This window comes from Sarcophilus harrisii, chromosome 1 (genome assembly GCF_902635505.1).
Source record: "Sarcophilus harrisii chromosome 1, mSarHar1.11, whole genome shotgun sequence".
In the NCBI taxonomy this organism is placed as follows: Eukaryota; Metazoa; Chordata; class Mammalia; order Dasyuromorphia; family Dasyuridae; genus Sarcophilus; species Sarcophilus harrisii.
In genome coordinates, this window is record NC_045426.1 from 471135943 (window position 1) to 471161685 (window position 25743).

The following is a 25743-nucleotide window of genomic DNA, read 5'->3' on the forward strand; positions in this document are numbered from 1 at the left end:
ATCTGTGTGGGAGAAGGCATATTTCAGATTTAAGTTTGATATAAGGAACTTAGAATTGTCCCCAAATAGAATGTAATGCCTTGGAAGATAAAAGGAGGAGTTTTTTTTTTTGGGACAGTTCCCTCTCACTAGTCTTTGCTTAAAGACTAGTTGACTTTGAGGGGTATGTGGTAGAATGTCTTTTCATTCAAGTATGGATTGGGCCAGATTACCAAAACTGTATTATTTTCTCACAGTTTCTGCTTCTGTCTCCCTTTCTTTTTCTTCTGCCTCTTTCCTTTTCCCTGTATCATTTTTCTTTGTCTCTGTTTCTTTCTATTTCTCTCTTCCTTCCTTTCTCCACTCCTCTTTTCTCTCCTATAACCTTTCCTCTGAACCTGTGATTTCAATGGCATAGATAATTTCTGATGTGAAAAGTATCTTCTCCAGTGCAGATTGGAAACTATTCTACAATTTATATATTTATGATCTTTAAAAATCACCTAGGGACCCTAAATGAGGAAGCTAGGTGGTGCAGGAGATAAAGTACTAATCCTGGGATCAGGAGACCCTGAGTTCAAATGCTGGCTCTCTTGGTACCTTGGATAAGTCATTTCACCCTGTTTGCCTCAATTTCCTCATCTGTAAAACGAATTGGAGAAGGAAATGACAAATGACCCCAATATCTGTGCAAACAAGTCCCAATGGAGTTTCAAAGAGTCAGACATGACTGATTAAACAATTACAAGAACAAAACAACAACAAAGGTCCACTGAGAAATTGAATTACCAGAAGTATCTTGAACCTCTTTTCATTTATGTGCAGACAGCTTGCAAAACACAACATTTATTGCAACTAGACTAATTCTTTACACACAGGATATTTCAAATAGGTTATTATATCAGTCTTTCAGGATGAAATAGGAAGAGAGATAACTATGTATATTTACTTAAAAGTAATACTGATCACTGACACATGCCATATTCTTTCCTTTCCCTTCAGGAAATAATTTAATACTATTGTACCAATTCATCATATCCTGTGAATCATTTTTCACTGAAAATGGAAGCAATTGTCCTAACTTTCCTGCCTTTTTTGGCAACTGAGTGGTAGTTGCTGTGTGGTTTCTCAGCTGTTGAAGAAGAGAGAGCCTGAATCAGCTAAAGAAGACCCAGAGTTCTTACCCATATCCACATTCATATCGCAGTTCTTGTATTTATAAATATGTCATAACTATCACTCCCCCACTGTTAGCAAGGCAAAGGCAGAAGGGTCACTCTTCTTTGCTTCTATACCTACTTCCAGCTGCCCTTGAGATTCATTTTAGAAGTACTGGGAATGGATTTGTACAGTTTAATTTGCCTTAAATATAACCTTCCCTAAGTTGGCAGCATATTGTACATGTGTGTGAGTGTGTGTGTGTGTGTGTGTGTGTGTATGTGTTTAGGGGATTGTAGTAAGGGAGAATGCAAAAAGCTGGGCAGAGAAAGCCTGTGTTTGAATCCTAGCTTCAATACTGTAGGATAATGGACAAGGCATTTAGCCTCCTTAAACCTCAGTTTTCTTATCAAGAATATGCACAGTGCCTCAGTATAGTGAGGAAAACATTCTACAAACTTTAAATCACTGTATAAATGTGAAATATAATTATTGCATCTCTATTCACTCCATACACAGGCACCCTTAGCCACTAGGTGCAATCCTGTGTATCTCTCTTTAATTTTGATCTCTGAAAGCAAAAGCAAAGCCCCAAATTTAGACATTCACACCTTGGATCATTTTATTCTTTCCTTCACTACATTCCATAGTAGTCTATGAAAACACCTCTCCTAGAGGCCTTTCATGCTTGCTCTTTTCCCAACATTATCTTCCTTTTTAGAAGTTGTGTGGATTATATCATCAAAGCTGTGTTCCTCTCTCTTAGTTTCAAGATCAATTCACTGCCTACTTTTCTGCTTTTCTGACATCTCTGCATTTCTTTTTTTTCCTTTTTTGGCTGACTGCAATTCTTTTCTTCTCACTATGAACTCTGGGACTTTTCTGATATACCCTATACCCTGTAAAGCTCTTCTAATACATACTTATTAACTCTCAGTATTGGTCAAAGGACACTCAAAAGTCCATCTTTCCCCATGTGATTCAGACTTTACTTCAATTAATCTTAATTAATTAAAGACTCATTACCTGAAAAGGCAACATTTCCATTTGGGAAAAGTTTGAAGTCTTGGGAATTTTTTCCTAATGCTTTTCATTTTTTAATAAAATCAAACAAGAGCTCAGATTTTCCTTTCCCCAGTTACATGAAATTGTACTGATAAGCCTTTCTCTGTAATATATGCATATCTACATATAGATATGCACACTCATATACATATTATAAATATGTACATATATATTATTTATATATTACATATTTCAGAACATACTGCCTTATCTTTTATTGCATTATTAATGTATATCAAAAAAACAGAGAGAAAATCAGAGATTATCTCCTTTCCCATTTTCTTTTAGCAGTTTCATTAAAGCATTTCCAGGTAAGTGTATGACTCCATAATTTTGCTTTTATAGTATAGCCTTTAGAATGGTTAGATATGCATCTTTATAAGTATTCCATGTAAGTGACATCATCATCATCACTTAAAACTTATTTTATTTTTAACCTATGCAATAAACAAGTTTATAGCATAATACAATAAAAAAGAATTTCACATGAAACTGCAACTCTACTTTGCAGCTATTCCTTTTAAATATACAACAAAATTATATACATTTTTCCTTTTTTTCTCTTCTACCCTAGAGAGCCATTAGGTACAAATACGTATGGTTAGTAATCCAGTACAATGGCTAGCTAGGCATTGAGGCCACAGGGTCTGAGAAACCTGTGTCTCTGCTAGTCTTTACCAGCCATCTGTGTTTGATCTGATTAATTGCTCTGGGATCGTCTAACTTCTCAAAGAGGAAATAAGGTACCCAATACAATAAAGTACCAATATCACCTTAGTTATTCCAAAGAAAGATGTCATTTAAAAAAGAATTCTAATTATAGAAATGGCTATGGGCTCAAAATCTAAGGACTCTCTCAAGAAAGGAAAAGACTTGTTTTAAAAAATATACATTATATAAACATAAATTACTAGCTTATTCCTCCCCCATCAGTTCCTGAAAAATAATAATAAATATTAGAGAATGATTAGAATATAATTCAGTAATTTATCTTTACTAATATATTCAATTAGAATGCTAATAGTCAGGCTTATTTGGGACATAAACAATTTGTAGAAAGCTAATAATTAGATAACTTACAGTTTACCTCCACTAAGTGTAGTCCAATCAAATATCAAAAGATTTCATTTCCCCAGGAAATTTTGCTTTTCAGTGCTGATATTTTTTATTTGAAAACCTTATCCTCCTATAACAACTGTAATTTCAAACTTTGATTGATTTTTGCCCTTTTTGCTATCACTTTAAGACCTCCAAGGACATTTTCATGTTCACAAGGTTATTTCTAAAAGAAAGGTTATACTGTAGAAGAGATAAGGCAGGCAAGGACCTCAGGTACGTACTTGGTTCATTGAGTCTACACTCTATGTGGAGAGCAGATACACCAAGATGCCATTCTGATGGCAAAGATCCTCAATTGGAGTCATGTACTGTCTTTTCAAAAGTTGTTTCCATGAAGCCTTCCATGAATGTCAACTTTTCTATCAAGTGTGGAACTCTGTATCATCACTTTTTCTGGCTCAGCAACTAACTGGGAAGACAGAACACAGCAAGGATTCATATAGGGCTAGAAGCAGGCACAACTTTCTGCCTCAACCTTTCAAAGATAAATTGAAAATATCTGTACTTGCTCTTTAGTGGGCCAGTAGTGTGGGTTGGGAGTTGGGAAGCAATGGTTACAATGACATTTAGATTAGCACTTGTTTAGAACCATATATAGATTTACCTCTTAATACTCAGAGGTTCAATGATTTTATTATAGAATATCTTCCTCCCAATGACTCATATTGACACCAATCTACATTTTAAAAGTTTACATGGCCAAAAAATGCATCAACTGTAATCGACACAGTGAAGAGACTTTCAAAAATTAGCTGGAAAGTAAAAGTGTTGAATTATAGGCATAAAATGTCACACAAGGAAAACTGCATATATCCCTAAAAAAGCAGTTTATTAACAGGAGAGTGACATACTTGGGCCTATGTAAAAAGTTAGCACAACTCTATTTTTATTTTTTTTTGAGTAATCAGAGACCAAACTTTATCAATAATAATGAAGCTTAAAGAAAAGGGGCCACTTGGCATGATTTCCATCTTCCATTCAGCTCCCTTCTCCATACATTCACCCAGATTATCCATTTGGCAGATGATGGCAAATTTACAATTATAGCTTGTCCATCTCTACTGAAATAATTTCCCCTCACTTTCAATGGGGAAGCACAACTTTATTTGCAAACTAACTTTCTCAGAGTATATATTTGTTTATTCTTGGCAATCTATTTTCTATAAAATGTATTTTGGCACTATATTGATGTACCTCCATTTATGTTTCCTTTTGACAGATTACTTTTAACATTGCCCCAGGGAAGTATTTTGTACAGATAATTTTATACAGAGTTTTTATTCTTTAATACTATGAGATTGAACTCTACATTTATTTTTTCAAATGAATTTGATATTGATGTTACCAAATAATTGGTCCAGTCCATATTGATGAGACTAATTTCATCATTAGAAACTGTCAGATTCTTTTTTAAAAAATCACATAGGCAATTGTGTGAAGAATATTTGGAGGAAAAGATTGATTGGTCTCTTTCAAAAGTCCAGACGAGAAGTCATAAATTTCTGAATGTGTATAGCAGCATCTGAATGGGCGAAAAAGGAGACAAATATGAGAGTTATGGAAGCAGAATACAAGGTTTGGCACTAAAAGGAGATAGGAATGGTGGTGAAGTGAAAGTGAGAAATCAAGGATGACTTGTGGTTGTAAATTTGAGTTGCTGGGAAGATGGTGTTACCCTTTCCTGAAACAAAGATATTAAAGGAAAAAAGGTTTAGGAGTAATGATAATGAGTTGTTTTGAACATAATAAGTTTGAAGTGTTTAGAAAATATCTCTTTGGTCATCTACAATTAATAGGCAGGTGGTAATGTGTGAATGGTTGTCAGGAGAAAGACCAGGAATGGATATATAAATCTAGAATTTATATACATAGAGACAATAATCAAACCCATGATAACTGATGAGGCCATCAAGAGAAAAAAAGTTTAATGCAAAGAAATGATCAAGAACTAGCATATGTCAATTGCCACTATTGCATTTGAAGCTTTTTCAGTTTAGGAAGAGCTATTAAAAACTGGCCTAGGCTTTGAGAACCTAAGAATATTACAGTGCCACTAGAAAGCATCAGAAGAGGATTTTAGTGGAGCTGTAGGATTATGCATGTGTATGTAGATGTCTATTTAGTAAAGGTTATTTTATGATGCTGAATAGAAACAAGGAATCAAAAAAGTCCATTCCTGTTATTTTATATTGTATTGATTTGGTGATTTCATCTTTAAATTGCTTTAAAATCTTTCATAGGTGATATGTAAAAATTGATGGCATTTAGATAGCCTTTTAAAGTTTGCAAAGAGTTTTCATGTGCCAACTTATTTGATCCTTACAACAGTCCTGTGAGGTAGATACAATTATTGTCCCCATTTGATAGGTGAGGCACTAAGGCACAGAACAATTAAGTAAATTGCCCAAGATCAGGCCAGTAGTGAGTGCAGGATTCAAATTTGGTCTTTCTGATTCCAAGTCCTATATTCTATTCACACCTAAGTTCATTGTTCAAGAAAAACAACAAAAATATGCTGATAATATGTTCTTCCCTTGACTTAGGTTTTTATGGTCAGACAGACAGACAAATATAACACAGAGCATGTCCTTTCCTTTCAGAGTCTTTATTTTCCATGCGCATATAGCTCCCTGCTAAGAGACTTTATTAGCCACTTTCTTTCTTCACTCTCTTTAGGAAAATGGATAGTAGTGCTATTAAAGACTATTATTCAACTGTTTCTCCACCTAACTTTACTGTTAGATAAAGACAAATACAGTTCTTTTTTTTTTTTTTTTTGTATTCCACTCTTAATTAGGGTTACCAAGACAATTCCTAGATGCAGTGCATTTATTTTTATTCGGCTCAGCAAGTGCATGTTGAAAGATAAGTCAATATCAGTAACTGATACTGCCTGAAAAATCATTCTCCATCTAATTTTTTGTTTCTTAATTTAGGCTACATATTCCTAATTGAAGTATTTTGTTTACATTTGAAATATATCTTATCTATTGGTCCTTCTGTCCTATACCACTTGGTGATAGTATTGTGGATGAATGTTCACTCACTAGCCAGTGGAAATCACATTGCTGATGTTCCAAAAATGGCATTATCTCACAAAATATTCTATGTGAAGTGAGATTGGCTTTTTTATTCAGGCTAGAGAAGGCAAACTTGTTAGATGACTCCTAAGTATTTTTATGGGTAATGATTCTATGATATTATCATGAGAAATCTAACTAAAGTGAAGCAATTACAGAGATAATATAACTCAATCATATCTCAAAGTTTCCCAAGGAAATCAAATATCCTTTCTGAACACTGAACCATTATAAATTCAGAAAGTTTTTTTTAAGGTTTTTGCCTCAGTTTTCAGTTTATTCTATAGATGATGTATATAGCTTTAACAATTCATCGATTTAAAGGTGTGTGTATCACTTTAGCTAAAGCAATTGGAATATATAGGATAGGTCATGAAAGTAGCAATTAATTTCATATAACCTAGTTTCACAAGTATGTAAAAATGGAAATAACAATGTTTAGTCTTTCATGTGTGGAATTTTGCTATTAATTTATGTAAGGTTAAAATACTACCCTCCTCCACCCCTACCTGAACCCCCCCCCCAAAAAAAAAAAAGGTACTTGGAACTATCTCAGTTGGTACTTGTCACTCATATGAGTACTTGCAAAAGATACAAGGTTCCACTTAATCTTTTTTCTATCATGGGTCCCTTATGCAAGAGTGAAACCAAAGAATTAACTGGCCTAACATCAAGTGGTAGAACTTAATCCAATTCCTCTGGCACTCTGGTGAAATTTATGAATCCCTTCTCAGAATGGTATTTTATTGAAATACATAAAATAACATGAGTATCATTCGAAAGGAAACAAATTATATTGAAGAAAAAATATCATTTTTTCTCATCCAAGTTCATGAATCCCCTGAAATCTGTCCATTGATTGGTCTTTTGAGTATCTTTGGACACCAGATTAAAACTCCTGATTTAGACTGAAAAAGAAACTGAAGATAACATGGAAAAACAGTGAAATAAGAGATATAAAGTCTAAGATTTTCACAGTAAAGTTAATTAAAAGATTAATCTTTTAAAGGAATTTCTTTTAAATTCTGAAAAAATCTAGAGTAACAGCTGACTTAGTGGATAAAGAGAGGGTCTCAGAGTCATCTTGATCTAGCTTCTAATTCCAACTCTGGCATATGCTATTTTTCTTACCTGGACAGGTTACTTGGTGTCTGAGACAACTCACTAGAATTTATAAATTACAGAACAATTTCAGATCTGTATTGATAAATGGATTTTTTCACTAGGAATTCCCTAAACCAATAAAAAGCACAATTCCATTTTCAGAGCCCAGTGATTTGCTTTGCTTTTCTGATGGGATAAAGTCTGCTTCTGTACCTTTTTTTTTCCATGTTCATTAGCGGACACTCAAATACCAATTATTTTTCTCACAAGGTATTAAATTGGAACCTATCAGAAAAGGTGAGAATGGTTGAACTTCTGTTCTTGATGTTGGAATTGGCAAAATGTATTTAGGGGAACATATCATTCTAACAACTAGCAGTAGGCACTTTTCAGTCTATAGTGAACTTAAATTTATCCTTAATAAAGGAGCATGCATATTTATGAAATATGATATTTATGAAAATGTTAAAGTACATAGATAGTTTTAAAATACATGTAAAGAAACAGTTTTCAAATGCAAGAAAGTAAAACTCACTGTAATAGTTTAGAAAGAATTGTATGGACCAACATTTGAACATTGCTTATAACTATGGCAACCCAGAAAAATAAAAATAAAAAAAATCAGGTAACAGTCATTATATTGAAATGTATGCATTTTTTCCTTCCTGAATTTAGTTGGCTTGCTATCTGATTATAGACTAGCAGACAGAATGACCTCATTGTCTTTTTGTTCCAGATAATTAAGAAAAATATGTAAACATGCTTATGACTAATGCTGGCAAGGTCTCCATAGTAAAAAAAAAAATTAATTAGTTTAAGTTTTCCTTTTTCCTATTTGATGGAAGTGCTAATAAGAGACTAAAGTAATGCAAAGAAGAAAGCAAGCAAGCTAAGAGACTTAACTAATCCATACAATGGAAATTCTCTCCCTTGCAACATGGAAAATTACTTCTAAAAAATTCATTTATTTTTTAAACATACAAACAGACACATAACTGGAAAGCCAGTGTGAGGCTTTGGGATTCTTCATCAGTTTCAGGAATGAAGGCTGATAAAGAACGTTGCTAATGATGACTATTTAGTTATGTGATTTATCTTTGGGTCATTTAGACTTATCTTTCCATATTTTCTTTTTAGCTTTCTCTAGTTGGGTTTTATCTGCATCAGGTAAACTTGAAAAGAGGTGCCAGGAGACAATCTTTTGCTGACAAATAAACACCTGATGGCATACTTTTATTATGTGAAATCAAGAGCAGCCTTAAGCAGCTAACTTTTGGCTAATTATAGTAAGGGAGCAGTTTAGTATCTATTTTATTAAAATTTAAATTATTATATTTGGTAGTCATTCTTCATGAATTCATCTACTTAGGTGTACACCTCATCTTAGAGGACCCATCAGGATGCAGTTTTATTCAAAATAAAACATTCTATAGGGACCATATGATGTACATTTATGGTCCAAGCAACTGATTTGTAACACTTGCCTTTTAATTTGTTTGGAGTAAAACTGTCCCTTGTTTGTTTTATGGCAAAGGACTCTGGGATCTGAACCAGCACTTCACTAAATTAATTAGTAGATTAAAACTTATTTCTTGAGAGAAAATGTGATCCTGTCAATTAAGTGTGGCATCCCTAGTTTGTTTTCCCATTGGTATACATTGGAGTAAGGAAGGAGAAAGATTATACTTTATTTTGGTATAAAGTACTCTTTCCTCCTATGTAGTTGGGCAACTGTAAGTCTTTGAGAGCTGCCTGGAGACTTATAGGATTAAGTAACTTGCCCATCATCTCAGAACTAGTTTTTTTCAGAGATAAGTCTCGAAACCCTGACTTGCTGCATCCACAGGTCTTCTATTCTACCTTGCCTGTACCTACAGGTTATACTATGAGAAAATAATATATAAATCTCTCAGGGTGAGAAATAGAGTATTAAGTATTTCCTATAGAATGTAAACTCTACCTCTTAGAATCTCCAAAGTGTATAACATAAATCATTAGCACTTCAGACACTTATCAAGTAATTCGTCCATGATTTGGCTGATATCTAATAGATCCAATTCACTTGCATGTTATGGTATCATCTTCCTGATGCCATGGACCTCTTCGAGAACTAAGGGCAAACAACAACAAACCACAAGCTTGTTTGAGACAACTGACTCTTGAGAGATATCTTCAAATATATGAGTTAATCATCTAATCCTCGAGGTTATTTAAGATCTATACCTACATTAATTTAGGATATCAGAAAGGTTGCTTCCAAGGAAAAAAATTTACACTGAGATTAAATGTTATGTTTCAACTTTTATACAGTCTTGATACAAGAAATATCCATTGGAAGAGTGTATCTTTTGTAAAATTATAGATGAAGGTTATGTCCATTATGGTACTTAGTTAACTTCTACTGAAAGTCCTATATGATTAATTTCTCCTAAAATTGTCTTTCATTCTCCAAGATGACTATGACATCAGGGAATTAGTACCATGACATGCAAGTGAATTGAATTTAAGTGAGAAGGAGATGAGACAAGCTGTGCTTTTTCTGAAAGGGTAAAAAAAAATCAAAACACTTCTTTCTAATTGAAATGTTATTTTATGTCTAAAAAAGTGACATTTTTCTGGTCTAATATTTCCCTATCCAATAGTTATGTTCTACTCATATTATTGCAACTTGGTTCTGTTTCTGTCCTTTCTCTCTTAACCCCCACTATTGTAAATTTCCTGTCTGGCAAATTCCATTTTCCTGGTTGTGTGGTCTCTAATTTTTTAAAATATTGGTTGTATTGGAATAACCCTTACAAGATTTTTCAGGAAGTTTGTAATGACACCTACCTTCTTCCCTCTAATTCTTGGATTACACACCCTCTCTGGTCAGTCATCAGTTCCTCTAAGTAACCACAACCTCCAAAGAGGCACTTGTCCCTTCTTGGAAAGAAGGGATGAGATGATTGACATTTCAAGCCTGTGACCTCAAAGGTAGGAAGCCAATCATCCTTGCCTGAGATGATCTTGAAACTTCCTTTAAAAAATACCTGGACTATCCTGACTGTGTAGATGGTCTTACTCTTAGAAAAGATGGGCTCATGAGCATTTCAATGAGAACTTGATAAAGCTATGCTCTAAGTCCCATGGAGCAGCTTCTTATGTGACCATCTTGGGTTTCTCAATTTTGGCAAGGCCTAAAACAGCCCTAAAGCTTGGTTTTTCCTCCAAGGGTCATTTAGATATTTATAATGTCATTTCCTGGCCATACAAAATTATCAACTTAAAAACTCAAGCATGGAGAGATGCTGCTCCTAGTTTTCAACTCATCATCCTTGGTAGTTGCCTTGGCAGGCAGAGCCAGATCCAATGATTTTGAGGGCCTACTAGCCAGACATTCCCACCCCTGGTCTAACAGAATGGCATGGAATATGAGATTTTCTAGTGATGCCCCGGTTATATTATTGACTTATCTTTACCTAATTTTACTTTGGAAGTATCGTTTGATGAACTGCTCTGATTACAAAATATTAGAACTTAGTGGGCTTGTGAGTGTGAGTGTGTTGTGTATGTGTGTGTTTATCTGTGGGCTGCCTTAATTTTCCTTTCCATTCTACCTTTGCAAAGTTATCTCCATGTAAGCCCTATAACGCTCCACTTCATTCTCCCATTCCTCATTCCCCCCCAGGCCTCTCTCCATACAATAAATAAAAGGTATTGTTGCTTTCAGCAATGCCAATTTATTCTTATATTTAATGCCAACAACCTACTTACAGTGACCTAATCCTAAATATCATATAAATTGATTTTATTTCAATTGAATGATTAAATCAAATAATGACATTACTAACCAACTCCCAACTTCCTGTCCTTCCGGTGCTGTCTCAGGCTGGTCTTTACATCTAGGTATCAGTCTCACCTTTCTCTGCAAAGTCCTAGACAGAATTTGGCAGACAGCAGGTGAAAAAAAAATGATCAAGGATTTTACAAAGTTTCTTATTTCCAAGTGTTGCTAGTACTTTGGGTCAGAAGTACTTTCTCCTTCAATGTCAATTCCTCACAAGCTGGTAATTGCTGCTCTCAGCATGAAGCATTTCTAACTCTTTGTTTTGTTCCTTCCAGGTATATTCACTTCAACCAAATAGAAACATTTCAACCAGAAACCTTTGAAGACCTTCAGAAATTGGAGAGATTGTGAGTAGTGTCTTCTCTGGCATCTTGTTTTCTTTTTCTTTATTTAACCTGCCTTGATGATCCAGAGCCAGTGATTGACCTTTTGGCCCACTGCAGACTGTTCTCCAGGAAGTCTAAGAGACAGAGATTCCACTTACTATCTACAATGAGGGAAACAAAGAATAGTAATCAGGCAACTTATACTTGAAAAACCAGAGAGCCTTTGGGGACTCATTGCTTTCTGAATAGCCAAGAACTTCTTTTCCTTCTTCTTCCAGATTGGAAGGAGAATGCCCTGTATTTTAATTTCACCTTTTAAAAGATGCTTTGAGATTTGAGCTGAACTACAGCTCAAATGAATTGTAACATTCTTATAATGGGTAGCCTCATAGGAAAATATTTTTTCTTTCTTCTATTTCTTTTCTTCTATTTTTTAAAGCAAAAGTTGAGCTATACAGTTAGAAAATAAACCATTTACATCAGACAGCTGAATTGTGAAAGATTCTGTGTGAGAACTAATTTCTGCATTCAGAACCCAAATAGCTTTTAACAAGGGATATAGTTGTTCTTTGTACCTGCAATAGTCTATTTATAGGTAAATAGGCTCATGATATCAGTCTCTCTCCCTTTTTTAGGTTAGTTTACACGAATTTTAAGTAGCTGGCTATTATATACATATGAAAACATGGTATTTTTGAGTTTTTGTCTATGTATCTATCTAACCATCCATCTATCATAAATATATGTGTATATGTATAAATATATAGTTATCTTTTCCACATTCAGGGGATTGGAGTGTTTTGCCTTTGTGATCTGGAAAATTCATATATAATCTTTTGGTCCTCCCTTCATAACAGAGAATGTGTATATGTATAAATATATAGTTATCTTTTCCACATTCAGGGGATTGGAGTGTTTTGCCTTTGTGATCTGGGAAAATTAATATATAATCTTTTGGTCCTCCCTTCATAACAGAGAAGAAGTCTAAAATTTGTTCTTTTTCTTTTATGGAGTATACTGTGAAATTTGGATTAAATATTTGGTCATAGATTCTGTGTAATCTTCTGTTTCTATAAAATTCCCCCCAAATTCCCATTTAATTTCTTATGCCAACCAATTAAATTCCCATTTAATTTCTTATGTTCTGTGATATATCAGAACAGTAATGGGGAAAAGTTGCAATGTGGAAGGGACAACTATGTATAAAACAACGTGTGTTACATATACATATTTTATGTATACATATGTATATCTATTATTCATCTGAACTCATATAACATACACACATAAGCCTTAAAGTCTACTAAGTCAATTCGTTCTACAGTTGGATAGCTTTCAGTATTAGGAAGCTTCTCCTATATTTTTCCTTTTACCTTCTATTCTTTTCTCTTGTTTCTGCTCTCTGGGGCCAAATAGAACAAGACTAATCCCTCTTCCACTTGACAACCATTCAGATAGCTCTCCATTCCTCTGCCTTCCCCCAACAAAAGTTAATCCTTTTGTGGAGATGAACTCAAGAGCCTTTACTATCCTGGTTGCCCTTCATGGGGAACTCTTCATACAATATTCTCAAAATAGATATTCCAAGCTGAAAGCAGTTCTCAAAGCAGAGTAGTTAAGCATTTATCTAGTGCTTCAAAGTTTGCAAAATACTTGACAGATATCTAACTTCATTCATCCTTGAGTTCAACAACCCTTGGAGGCTGGTGCTATTATGATCCACATTTTACAGAAGTTCAGTATAGTCACTCTCAGTCACTGAAAGTTTCAGTGACTTGCTTGGGTTCACACAGATAAGAAGTCAGTATTTGAACCTGACTTTTAACTCAAGTCTTCCTGACTCTAGGTCCAGAATTCTATCCATTGTGTCATCTGCCTAATGTAGGTTATCAGCTCTTTTGTTCAGCACAGCAAGCTAATTTTAATGCAGCTCAGATCATATTAATTTTGTAGGCAGTTCTATCATACTTTTTACTCACTTGTACTCCACTAATAAGCCCTGCAGAGATTTTCAGAAGAATCATCTTCTAGCCATATCATGTTCATATACTTGCAAAATTACTGTTTTGAATCCAAATGTAAAAACATTCATTTATCTCTATGGAGTTTCATTTTATTTAATGAAAATAGAATTAAAAAAAAACTCCTAAAGATTCTCTTTATAGAGGGCTCAGAATTAGCATCAACACTATTTTTTATCAGCTGCTCTGCTTGGTTTTGACCCAACCATCATTATATCCTAGTCTCAGGTACTTATAGGGCCCTCACTTTTCAGCTTGGTTTTGTGTATTGTATTCCCCATTAGATGATAAATTTCTTTAGCACAGGAATTTTCCAAACCTTATTTATATCCCTAGAGTTTAGCACAATTCTTGGCACATAGCAAGTTCAAAATAAATGTGTACTGTATTCCATTGCATAGTGTTGTAGTATTGCATTGTAGCCAAATGCTCCACTCTGACAATATCCTTTTGGAACTTGTCTCCTGCCTCCTGTATATTAGTTATAGTTACCTTCTATCACTCGGAAATTTGATAAACTGGCAATTCATGTCTTCATTCAAATTACTAATTAATCCTGTTAATAAGCACAGGGACGAGCCCAGATTCTTTGGAATACTCTGCTGAAGCCCTTCTAAGAAGACATCAAATCATCTATAACTATGTGTCTTTATTTCCAAAGCCACTATACTTTATTATCATCTAGGTTGCATTTCTCCATCTTTATATAGGAATAAAATTAGTAACTTTGACAAATATATCTCTGCAATATTGAATAAAACATATCCACAACATGCCCCTGATCATCCAGTTTAAAAACTGTCAAAAAATAAAAAAGTTAATCTGTATATGATCTTGTTCTTAAATTTTGCAAGATTTTTGTAATTATCAATTCAATTTCTCCATGTTTTGCCTGAAAAAACCTGTACTGTATTCATTATAACAAGTTGTAAAGAGTTAAAACTGAGAAAGCCTCTACAAGGCAATAGAGAAATACTGGTGTGAATTGGTTGCACCTTCTTACAAACAATGATTTGCATAGTAGGCTATGAAGACCCAGTTAGCACTCTTGATGCCTTAGAATTAGCTGGAGTCAGGATAAGCAAAAGCCTTTGGTCTTTATTCTTGGTCGTTAGGGGTAGAAGTTAAGGGAATGGACACAGGAATCTCCACACCTCTCCTCTTTGTCTCCCCCCAAAAAGAACTCTGGCGTGTCTTACTCCACCCTCTAATCCCTCCTACAATTCTCTGTATTCACCAACAGATCAAGCCAGCACGGAATAGTGGGGCGGGCCATTTTCCAAGCATATGCTAATAGAATATTGTCCTTAAATGCTCTGTTGCCCAAGTGCATCTGCTCAGAGTTTCAGCCCTTTGCAGTAGGATAAATTATATTACCAATGAAAAAAAGGTTAATAAAAGGAGATGGATTATGTTGTTTCCTGTATCTAGAATATCCTCCTTCTACTTTTTATCCTGTTGAATCTCTATATATCCCTTATTCCACTTTGCTTAATCCTTTAAAAACATTCTCTCAGTGGACATTTCCCACGATTTCTCAGCATTATCATAATCCTCTTTTGCTTCCATTCAGTCTCAGCAGATAAAGTGACCTTTTTCCTTATCAAGGTTAATTCTTCCATTTGTATTCTTGACACATTCTATCCTATTCCTTTTTGGGAATTGGCCCAGTTAATCAATTCCTAAATCTCACTTATCTTCAATATTTCCATCTGTTGGTTCTTTCTGCAATTAAAAAAATTATCCTTAAAAAAAAATCTCTTTTATCTTGCCTCTGTTGAATCCTTTATTCTATATTTCTCTTCCCTTTCTTAAGTCCTAAAAAGTATATTTTATACTCACTGCCCTTACTTACTCCTGAGTTTTTTATAAGCTCACTTAGGATGTTGGCTCATTGTATTTTTTAGTGCTACTTGTTGTGGCTGTAGTTATGGTCTTGCATACCAACTTCTTGATATGCTTATATATGCCTTTTACCCATCTCTTTGGTTCTATACCATCTCAAGGGATAAAAAAGCTTTCTTTATTATTTTCCCCATAGCTCAGGTAGGATTATTATTGACTTCTTGGCCAGACTTTCTGGGTCCTTGTTTTTATTGTTTAACTCTGCTTCAGATCTCAGTGACCATATATTTAATCCTAGTCTGTTAGCATGACCTACATGTCTGACTCTTCTAACTAGCCTGTCTTGATTTTTATTTTCCCTGTCAAATTGCTTCAGGAAGAAAGGCCTGGACCTTTCTCTTCTGACATTTTTGAAAAATACTTTTACTGACCTAGAACATGTCAATTAATTCAAGTCTAGAATAATCTTTTCTCTTAATGTTTTGAACTTTTTCACAAATAAAGAGGAAAAAGTTACTAACATAATGAATGGTGAGGAATGATGATTCGTGTGTGTACATATATGTGTGTAAATACACACGTACATATATGTATATATTTATTAAAATATACTTATATTTTATTTAAATTACATGTAGTAAATACATGTATGCATACATGTAATCAATACATTTATCTGTCATCTATCTATATGTGTTTATATTTGTTTATTTTAAAGTGCTAATTCAAAGAAAGCTCAGGATTTGGAGGAATCTGAGGTATATACATATCTTAAAAAATTATAAAATTATGATTTCTGCTGTTTTTGGTAAATTAAAAGAAAATCATTTCTTTGACTTATCTATCAAAATGAACAGCTGTTTTCCATTTTCATTTTTTTCCTTTGAAAGAGTCAATAAGTTTGATGCACACATGTAATATTTTTTGAGTATCCAATTTTAATGTCTCAAATAGATTCTACAAGGAAGCTAATAATTCTTAGATCTTTTATGCTGAAGATAACATACATTAGTCAACATACAAAAAAATTCTATATCTACTAATACTAAACTAGCAGAGACTATTATACCCTGAACTTAAAACCTTATTCTATTGAAAAGTAGCATAGGGTTTTGTAATAACTACAAACAGTCAGAATCAGTTGTGCCACAGCCAGTGAGTTCAATAACCCTGCTGAGAGTGCTCAATCAACTGAAAATAAAGTGGGAGGTTTCTTAAAAGATCATCACCTACTAGCCCAACAGAATTCACTAATGACTCCAAAGCTGTAAAACTCTAACACCTCATTAGTTTTCAATTGTTGCATATTGTTTAGTAAAAGCATTGTCTGTTTCTCATGATGTCCTGTTGGGATATAGTCAAAATCTCATTTTTATGGATCACTGCTTACTGGGAAGTATCTTTCACTGAATAAAAGATAATAAAACTGAGAGTGATGAGACCACAATCTAAATATTTGGACAGATATTTAAAGAGAAAATGGAATCTTGAATTTGACTGTGTAGTACTCTTCTCACATTGTGAAGAGTAACAACTGAACAGAATTCAATTCAATGCCTACTCATAGGATGATAGGTTTAGAATTAGAAGGGACTTGGATGTCAACCAATTAAACTTTTTTCATTTTACAAATGGAGAAGCTGAGGCACAGAGGAGTTAATTGATTTGCCCAGAATTACATATGTATTAAATATCTGAGGTGGCTTCAAATTTAGGTTTGCTTGACTTCAAGTTCAACATTTTATCTTCTATAATAGGCCATTGATAAATAATTTTTAAAAAATTATTTTTCTTGTTACATTTTAATTTCCAAACTGTCTCCTTCTTTCCTTCCCCACCCTGAATTAGAAGACCGCACTTTGAAAATATACACATATACATATAGTTTATCGCTTGCTCCATCTATCTCTCTACCTCTGTCAATCATAAAACCATACTATGCACACATCTATTTATTAGTTCTTTTTTCTGAAGGTAGATAGTATCTTCCTTCCTAGGTCCTTTGAAGCTGATTTGAGTATTTACAATACTTAGAACAACTTAGTTGTTCAATTATTTTTCAAACAATATTACTATTATTGTATACAGCATTCTCTTGGTTCTGCATATTTTACTCTTTATTATTTTATCAGTTTTTCCATGTTTTTCTAAAATCATTAAAGTTATCATTTCTATAGCACATTATTATTCCATCATAATAAGATACCCCAACATGTTTAACTATTCTCCAACTGATATACATCCTCTCAATTTCTGATTGCTTGCCAAACAAGGAAAGAAACTATAAATATTTTAGAAAATAAGAGTTCTTATATATTTCTACCATGTTCAACATATATTGGACAACCTGCCATTTAGGGGAGGGCATGGGAGAAGGGGGAAAATTGGAACACAGGGTTTTGCAAGGGCTAATGTTGAGGAATTATCTATGAATATATTTTGAAAGTAAAAGGCTTTAATAAAAAATTATGAAAAAAAGAAAAAAATATGTTTTTTTTTCCTTGATCATTGTGGGAAACAGACCTAATAACAGTATTGCAGGGTCAAAGGGCTTATAATTCTGGGCATAATTCCAGATTGTTCTCCAAAGTAGTTTGATTAGTTCACATTTCCAACAACAGTGCATTAGCATATCAGTTTTTCTGTAACCCTTTCAACATTTGTCATTCCCCTCCTCTATTATTTTAGCCTATCTGAGAGGTGTAAAATAATATCATAAAATTGTTTTCATTTGCATTCAACTAACAATAATGATTCAGAGTATTTTTCCATATGACTATATGTAACTTTGATTTCTTCATTGAAAAACTGTCTGTTCATATCCTTTGACCATTTATCAATTGGGGAATGACTCATACTCTTATAAATTTGATATATTTTTTAGATATGAGAGCTTTTATCTGAGAAACTGTCTATAAATTTTCCCCCTAATTTTCTGCTTTTCTTGTAATCTTGACTACATTGGTTTTCTTTGTACAAAGCATTTTTAATTTAATATAATCAAAATTATTCATTTTACATCTTTTAAGGCTTTCTATTTCTTCTTTACTAAGATTATTCTTTCTTTCATAATTTACTTATATCACTTTATAACCAGATTATGCATTCACTTTGATTTTATCTTAGTAAATGATATAAGGTATTGTCGATAGTCAATTTCTGCCATACTACTTTCTAGTTTTCTCAACTTTTTTTTTTTTTTTTTTTTTTTGCCATATAGTGAATTCTTATTCCCAAAGCTTAAATATTTGCTTTTGTCAAACAGGAGGTTACCATAATCATTCATTAATTTGTATTGTATGTCTACTCTGTTCTGCTCATCTACTTTTCTATTTCTTAACTAGTAACATATAGTTTTGATGATTACTGTCTTATAATATAGTTTAAGATTTGGTACTAATAAATCTTATTTTATTTAAAAATATTAATTCCTATGTTATTCTTGACTTTTTGTTTTTCTATATGAATTTTGATATTTTTAACTCATTTTTTCTTTTTTGTAATTTAGTTGGGATGGCGTTAAATAAGTAGATTAATTTAGGTATAATTCTCATTTTTATTATTGGTTCTGGCCAGTCATAAACAATTAATATTTCCAAAATTATTTAAAATTAAAAAAATTTAAAAACAAAAATTATTTCTGACTTTATTCATATAAAAATTGTTCTCTACTTATGTTCATGTGATTCCTGGGTTTATCCTGGAAAGTATATTCCACAGTGTTTAATGTTGAATATTGTTGTTTTAAATACTATACTTACTATATCTTTTCTTACAGTATTTTGTTGATACAAAAATGTTTATGACATGTGAATTTATTTCATATATTGTTACTTTGTTAAATTAATTTTTCAAATTAGTTTTCTAATTAAACTTCTAGGATTTTTCAATTTATGTCATCATAACATCTAAAAGATAGCTTTATTAACTTATTGTCTATTTTGATTCCTTTAATTTTTTTCTCTTACTGCTAGCATTTCTAAAGCAATATTGAATAATGTAGGTGATGGTAAATATTTCTTAAACAAATAATTAATTATTCTTACATATTTCCATGGATAATTTTATTTTTAAAAGGTTCCATCCTTGGGAATAATATATGTTTTAAAACCATTATTATTATTGCATTTTGATTAAGCCTTATTTTCTATTTTTCAGATTTTTGCACAACAATAAATTGTCTAAAATTCCAGCTGGGAGCTTTTCTAATTTGAATTCACTGAAGAGACTGTAAGTTTTTAAGATATTTTCTCCTAAACTAAAAAGAGGAGTAAAAGAGAATAAAAAGAAGAGATTTCTCTTTATCTTTTCATATTTTGAAAAGTGATGGCAATTTTGAAATACTGGGGAAAATGTTTCAGATTATTCCAGTTACATGGTGGAAAAAGGTATTTGAGATAGTTTGTCACAGATGGTGGCATAAGTCAATCTGCAATTTCAATCTGCAGTAGCTGAGTTACATGCTTATTATCCTGATTAAATCTAAAGACTTCCTAATATTCCTTTCTTTAAGTTTTTCTGAAAAACAAAAATGCTTCACACTATAGAGTTTCAAAGGAATTGTATCCACCAAGTATGACTCCAAGTCAGTTAATTTTCGACTATGGTCCTTATCTCAATCCCCCTTTTCTTCATTATGGTATCTGTCTCTGCATTCCACTTGTTCTTTCAGATCCTCTTCCTTGTGGATCACTGTTTCTACACACCCTCCTCTGTTCCTTATCTTTTCCCCCTTATATGTGTCCTTGTATTTTTCCCTGATATGCACAGTTATAAGCTTAGGTTGTTAGATGAATGGCAAAGATATAGATTTTCTGCTCCATAGTTTTAGGTAATTAAGAAAATTGAAAAAAAGCAGACAACAGAACATCTGTTGGTAGCCTTGTTACCTTAAGCCTTGCCAGCTATCTGAGTGTGTTCCCCTGGAATGAAGATTTATGGGCAAGAGCGGTTGAAGGATAAGAGAAAGGCAACAACATTAAAATACTAATGTTTTTGATGAATTGGTGACAGAAAATAATACTTTGAACTTTTTCAGATTTTATAGTTTGAGTGAAATAAATGATCTATTTCCTTCTGAACTCTCTTAATGATTCCAGTTCTCAGATAGCATTTTTTTCCTGAGCATATTTTGTAATTCTATAGGCAAACACAATTGAGGCAAGCTTTCATGATTGGGGGCGGGGTATAATATACTTTGGGTCCATATCCTACCCACAAAGAAATTTTACATGTTTGTCTACCTTTGATCTATTTGTTTAAATCTATGCTTACAAGTGCTCTTTAGAAAACAGTCTAGATATATTTTTTGCTTGCTTCATCAAAACTGAAAAACATGATTAAGATTTCTTATGAAATATAAATAATGTTTCTTCAACTAACACTGAAGGATCTTTTCTTTCAAGGTCTTCTGATATTTATATTGTTTTTAATGCAGCCTGTCTAATTTCTTCTCCTTCACTGGATTTGGTTTTTTCAATTATTAATGGGATAGGTATTCCTTTTCTTAAAAGTTTCATTTTTTACATATCTGTTTTTGTATTTTCAGGTATTATTCAATGAAGTTCATTTCAGTTCAGCAAATATTTGTTAGTAAATACTTATTTAAGCATCTACAACCATTATTGTAAACCCTGAGCATAGAAAGGAAAGGCATCTACTATGTTCTATACATTCTGCTAATTAGACATTGGAAGGAATACAAATATGGTTAAGACACAGTCCTTGCATATCATTAAAACTTATATCTTGGGAGAGAATCTATTATATAATGACATCTCTTAAATCTAATGATCTAATCTTCTACATGTCTTCTTAAAAACATAAGTTGTTGATAATATAACTTTTTTTTTCAATTGAACAATTATATATTTAATAAGACCAAATGATGGTCAAGGCCAATGAGAGAAGTCTTCCTTGGACAAGACCTTTCATCTCCTGACTACATGTCTTTTTTTAAAATTTTTTTTATTATAATAACTTTTTGACAGAACCCATGCCAGGATAAGTTTTTACAACATTATCCCTTGCACTCACTTCTATTCCGATTTTTCCCCTCTCTCCCTCCACCCCCTTCCCTAGATGGCAAGCAGTCCTATATATGTTGAATATGTCGCAGTATATCCTAGATACAATATATGTGTGCAGAACCAAACACTTCTCTTGTTGCACAGGAAGAATTGGATTCAGAAGGTAAAAATAATCTGGGAAGAAAAACAAAAATGCAAACAGTTTACATTCATTTCCCAGTGTTCTTTCTTTGGGTGTAGCTGCTTCTGTCCATCATTGATCAATTGAAACTGAATTAGGTCTCTGTCAAAGAAATCCACTTCCATCAGAATACATCTTCATACAGTATCGTTGTTGAAGTATACTATGATCTCCTGGTTCTGCTCATTTCACTTAGCATCAGTTTGTGTAAGTCTCTCCAGGCCTCTCTGTATTCATCCTGCTGGTCATTTCTTACAGAACAATAATATTCCATAACATTCATATACCACAATTTACCCAACCATTCTCCAATTGATGGGCATTCATTCATTTTCCAGTTTCTAGCTACTACAAACAGGGCTGCCACAAACATTTTGGCACATATAGGTCCCTTTCCCTTCTTTAGTATCTCCTTGGGGTATAAGCCCAGTAGTGGCACTGCTGGGTCAAAGGGTATGCACAGTTTGATAACTTTTTGGGCATAATTCCAGATTACTCTCCAGAATGGTTGGATGTATTCACAATTCCATCAGTGTCCCAGTTTTCCCGCATCCCCTCCAACATTCGTCGTTATTTTTTCCTGTCATCTTAGCCAATCTGACAGGTGTGTAGTCGTATCTCAGAGTTGTCTTAATTTGCATTTCTCTGATTAATAGTAATTTGAAACACTCTTTCATATGAGTGGTAATAGTTTCAATTTCATCATCTGAAAATTGTTCATATCTTTTGACCATTGATCAATTGGAGAATGGCTTGATTTCTTATAAATTAGAGTCAGTTCTCTATATATTTTGGAAATGAGGCCTTTATCAGAACCTTTAACTGTGAAGATGTTTTCCCAGTTTGTTGCTTCTCTTCTAATCTTGTTTGCATTAGTTTTGTTTGTACAAAAGCTTTTTAATTTGATGTAATCAAAATTTTCTATTTTGTGATCAATAATGGTCTCTAGTTCATCTTTGGTCACATTTCTTCCTCCTCCACAGGTCTGAGAGATAAACTATCCTATGTCCCTCTAATTTATTTATAATTTCGTTCTTTATGCCGAAATCATGGACCCATTTTTGATCTTATCTTGGTATACGGTGTTAAGTGTGGGTCCATGCCTAATTTCTGCCATACTAGTTTCCAATTATCTCAGCAGTTTTTGTCAAATAATGAATTCTTATCCCAAAAGTTGCATTGATTTCTTATCTATAAAATAGAGAAGACAATTTTTATCTCGTTGACATTAATGGAACTGTAAAACACTTTGAAATTTTGGAATAATAGTAGACTTTGCCTACAACAAACAAGGCTAGGTTTCCCTATGAGCCAGTTTCATGTTCACTTGATATCTTACTTTCTTGGCATCTATATTTTGCATTATAGGGACACAGAGTGAAAAACAGTTTTAATAATTTTAACCATTGGAAAAATATTAAAACATAGAAAAGGCAAGATGTAAGGGGAAAAAAAAACCTTTGGAGAAAAGTTAAGAAGTTATATTATCATCACCAACAAAATCACAAACAAGAGATACAAAGAGAAATTCCATTCAAAATAACTGTCGACAGCATAAAATATTTGGGAATCTATCTACCAAAGGAAAGTCAGCAATTATATGAGCAAAATTACAAAAAACTTTCCACACAAATAAAGTCATGCAACTTGCTGTGAACTCTATTGTCAGTGACAGAATGAGTACTATAGTGTGTCTTATAATTTCTGTTTTCAATCTTGCACCCTACTTAAAAAGTCATATGATCAAAATTCTGGATTGATCTATGATTTTTTCAAGATGAGAAACTTCCAATGTTGAGATTTCCTTGACTGAAGCTGGTTGGATCCTGTCTATGATTTGATAGATAAGTAGTTGCTTGAATCACATAAAGGTTAAATAATTTCCACATTTTCACATAAGGCTGTAATAACTTTTTAAGATTAAAGTGAAGTTAGAGAAAAATTAATTAACCAAATGAATTATAACTACAGTTGAATTTAATTCCATTTTCACGATTATTTGGAAACATTTATCAATCAAAGCAACTTGATTTAGTGGGTAAAATATTAGAATGAAAGAAATCAGTTTGAATTCTATTTTTAATATTACCAGTATATCCATATGAATGACATTTTATGGCTCATCTGACATCAGTTTCTCCAACTGTACAATAGAAAATATAATTCTTGACCCTGCCTTCACAATTGTGAAGATTAATAAAATGACTTTTAAAAAATGCTTTCAGATCTTTCAGATCATTTGAAAGGCACTATGAAAACATAAATGATTTCTTATTTTATTTTTAGGTATAAAAATTGTATTCTTCATGATTCACTTTTTTCTTCCAAAATTATCTTTTTAAAAAAAATGACATAGGTGGGAATGAATAATTGCTTCTATATTGTTATCTTTGATTGGAAGCTATCAGAAGGCAGAGCCTATGTCTGCTCACTTTCTATATTACCTTGCATAACAGCACCTACAGATTAGAGTTAAGTATATGCAAATATGCTAGTGATTTCAAAATTAACACTAGAGAAGTAGTTTAGAGTGGTAGAAAGAATGCTGAGCTTTGAAGCCTGATTTTTATACCCCCTAATTGCATGCTCTTGTGCAAGACATTTAACCTCTCTCTGAACTGCAATTGCTTCAGCTGCAAGAAAAAGATGATGATAATACCTGCTGCTCCTACCCCAAAGGGTCATTGTCAGGATCAAATATGATAATGCATGCAAAGTACTCTAAAAACCTTCAAGTTTTATCGAAGTGTTAGCTGTTATGATCTATTTTTGATAAACCTAAGTAACATTCAATATAGCTTCTCCTTTCTTGTAAACATGTGCCTGTCCTTTCCAAGTCATCTGGCATTTCAAAAATCAAATTTCCACATTTCTTTCTCAGGCAAAGTTTGTAAATAATCTCACTTTACAGCAGAGGTATCAGACATGTAGCCTACAATAGACCTGAAATGCTGCCTGAACTAGCTGAAAATATTAATGGGAAATATTTAACAAAATCCAACAAAACAAAAACAAGATTACATTTTAAAATTGAGTAAATATGTAGTCTTCAGGGCCCTAGTTTCTATTTGAGTTTGTTAGTTGTTTTTATTTGAGTGATTTAACACCACTACTATATAGCATACATTGTGAAATAGAATTTTCTAAAGAAGTGCAGAGCCTGGATTCTTCTAGCCTAGACCTTTTATTATATTTATCTTAAAATATTCACCTTTCCTGTTATTTTTCAGTTATTCTGGGTACCTTAATTGCAGATCATTGTAATAGTAATAATAAAACAAAGATCTGACCTTTTATTGGATTTTTTAAAATGAAAAAATTAGAACTGAAAGAACACAGAAGAAAAGAAAGTGTCATATGGCCCATGAAGACCCAGAGGGTGAATGATGTTGTAATTAAGGAAAGTGAGACATTACAGCCTGTTAGAGCTTGGCATTTCTAATGTATCCCAAGGGATCTGTAGTGCCATCATTTTGCATTTAGCTCACATTCATGTAGATAAGAATCTCACATGGGTATTGAAGCGAGAACTGACTCTTTCATATTTAACAACTGCAAACTCCTTTTGATGACACTACCAGACTTTGAATTGAGAGTGCTAATCAGATGAATGAACTTTTGGACTCTGTAATGCTGAATTTGCTCTATTTTTCAATCAAGCTGCTGACACCACAAAGTGATCAATGACAAGGAATAATCCAGGACAATCAGAACCCAACAATGCACTTCCTGAGCAAGCAATTTGTGCCTTTTACATCTAAAATCCAATCATTTTTCCCTTTAAAATGATCATTTATTGACATAATTTATATTTACATCTTTCATTTCTTTGTGTACACTTTCCTCTTGTATCTAGCCAGCAAACTGTTCCTTGATACCAAAATAAAAGAGGTGAAAAAAAGCATTTGAGCAAAACTGACACATATCTATGGATCCTGACTTTATATACAGTATTCTACACCCATAGTCCTCTTTCCTTTAAAGAAGTGAGATTGGCAAATTTTCTCATC

General features: G+C 33.0%; 1 protein-coding gene across 2 annotated transcripts in view; it reads left to right on the plus strand.

The window, feature by feature from the left end:
• PXDNL (peroxidasin like) overlaps positions 1-25743 on the plus strand; it is a 538497-nt gene that overhangs the window by 337922 nt on the left and 174832 nt on the right. For both annotated transcript variants that reach the window (XR_004230951.1, XM_031946417.1), the window contains exons 5-6: positions 11607-11678; positions 19682-19753. Coding sequence is in view for 1 of the 2 variants with exons in the window: in XM_031946417.1 (XP_031802277.1) it covers positions 11607-11678; positions 19682-19753 (144 nt within the window). In the remaining variant the exon portion in view is untranslated. The remainder of the gene's footprint in view (positions 1-11606; positions 11679-19681; positions 19754-25743) is intronic.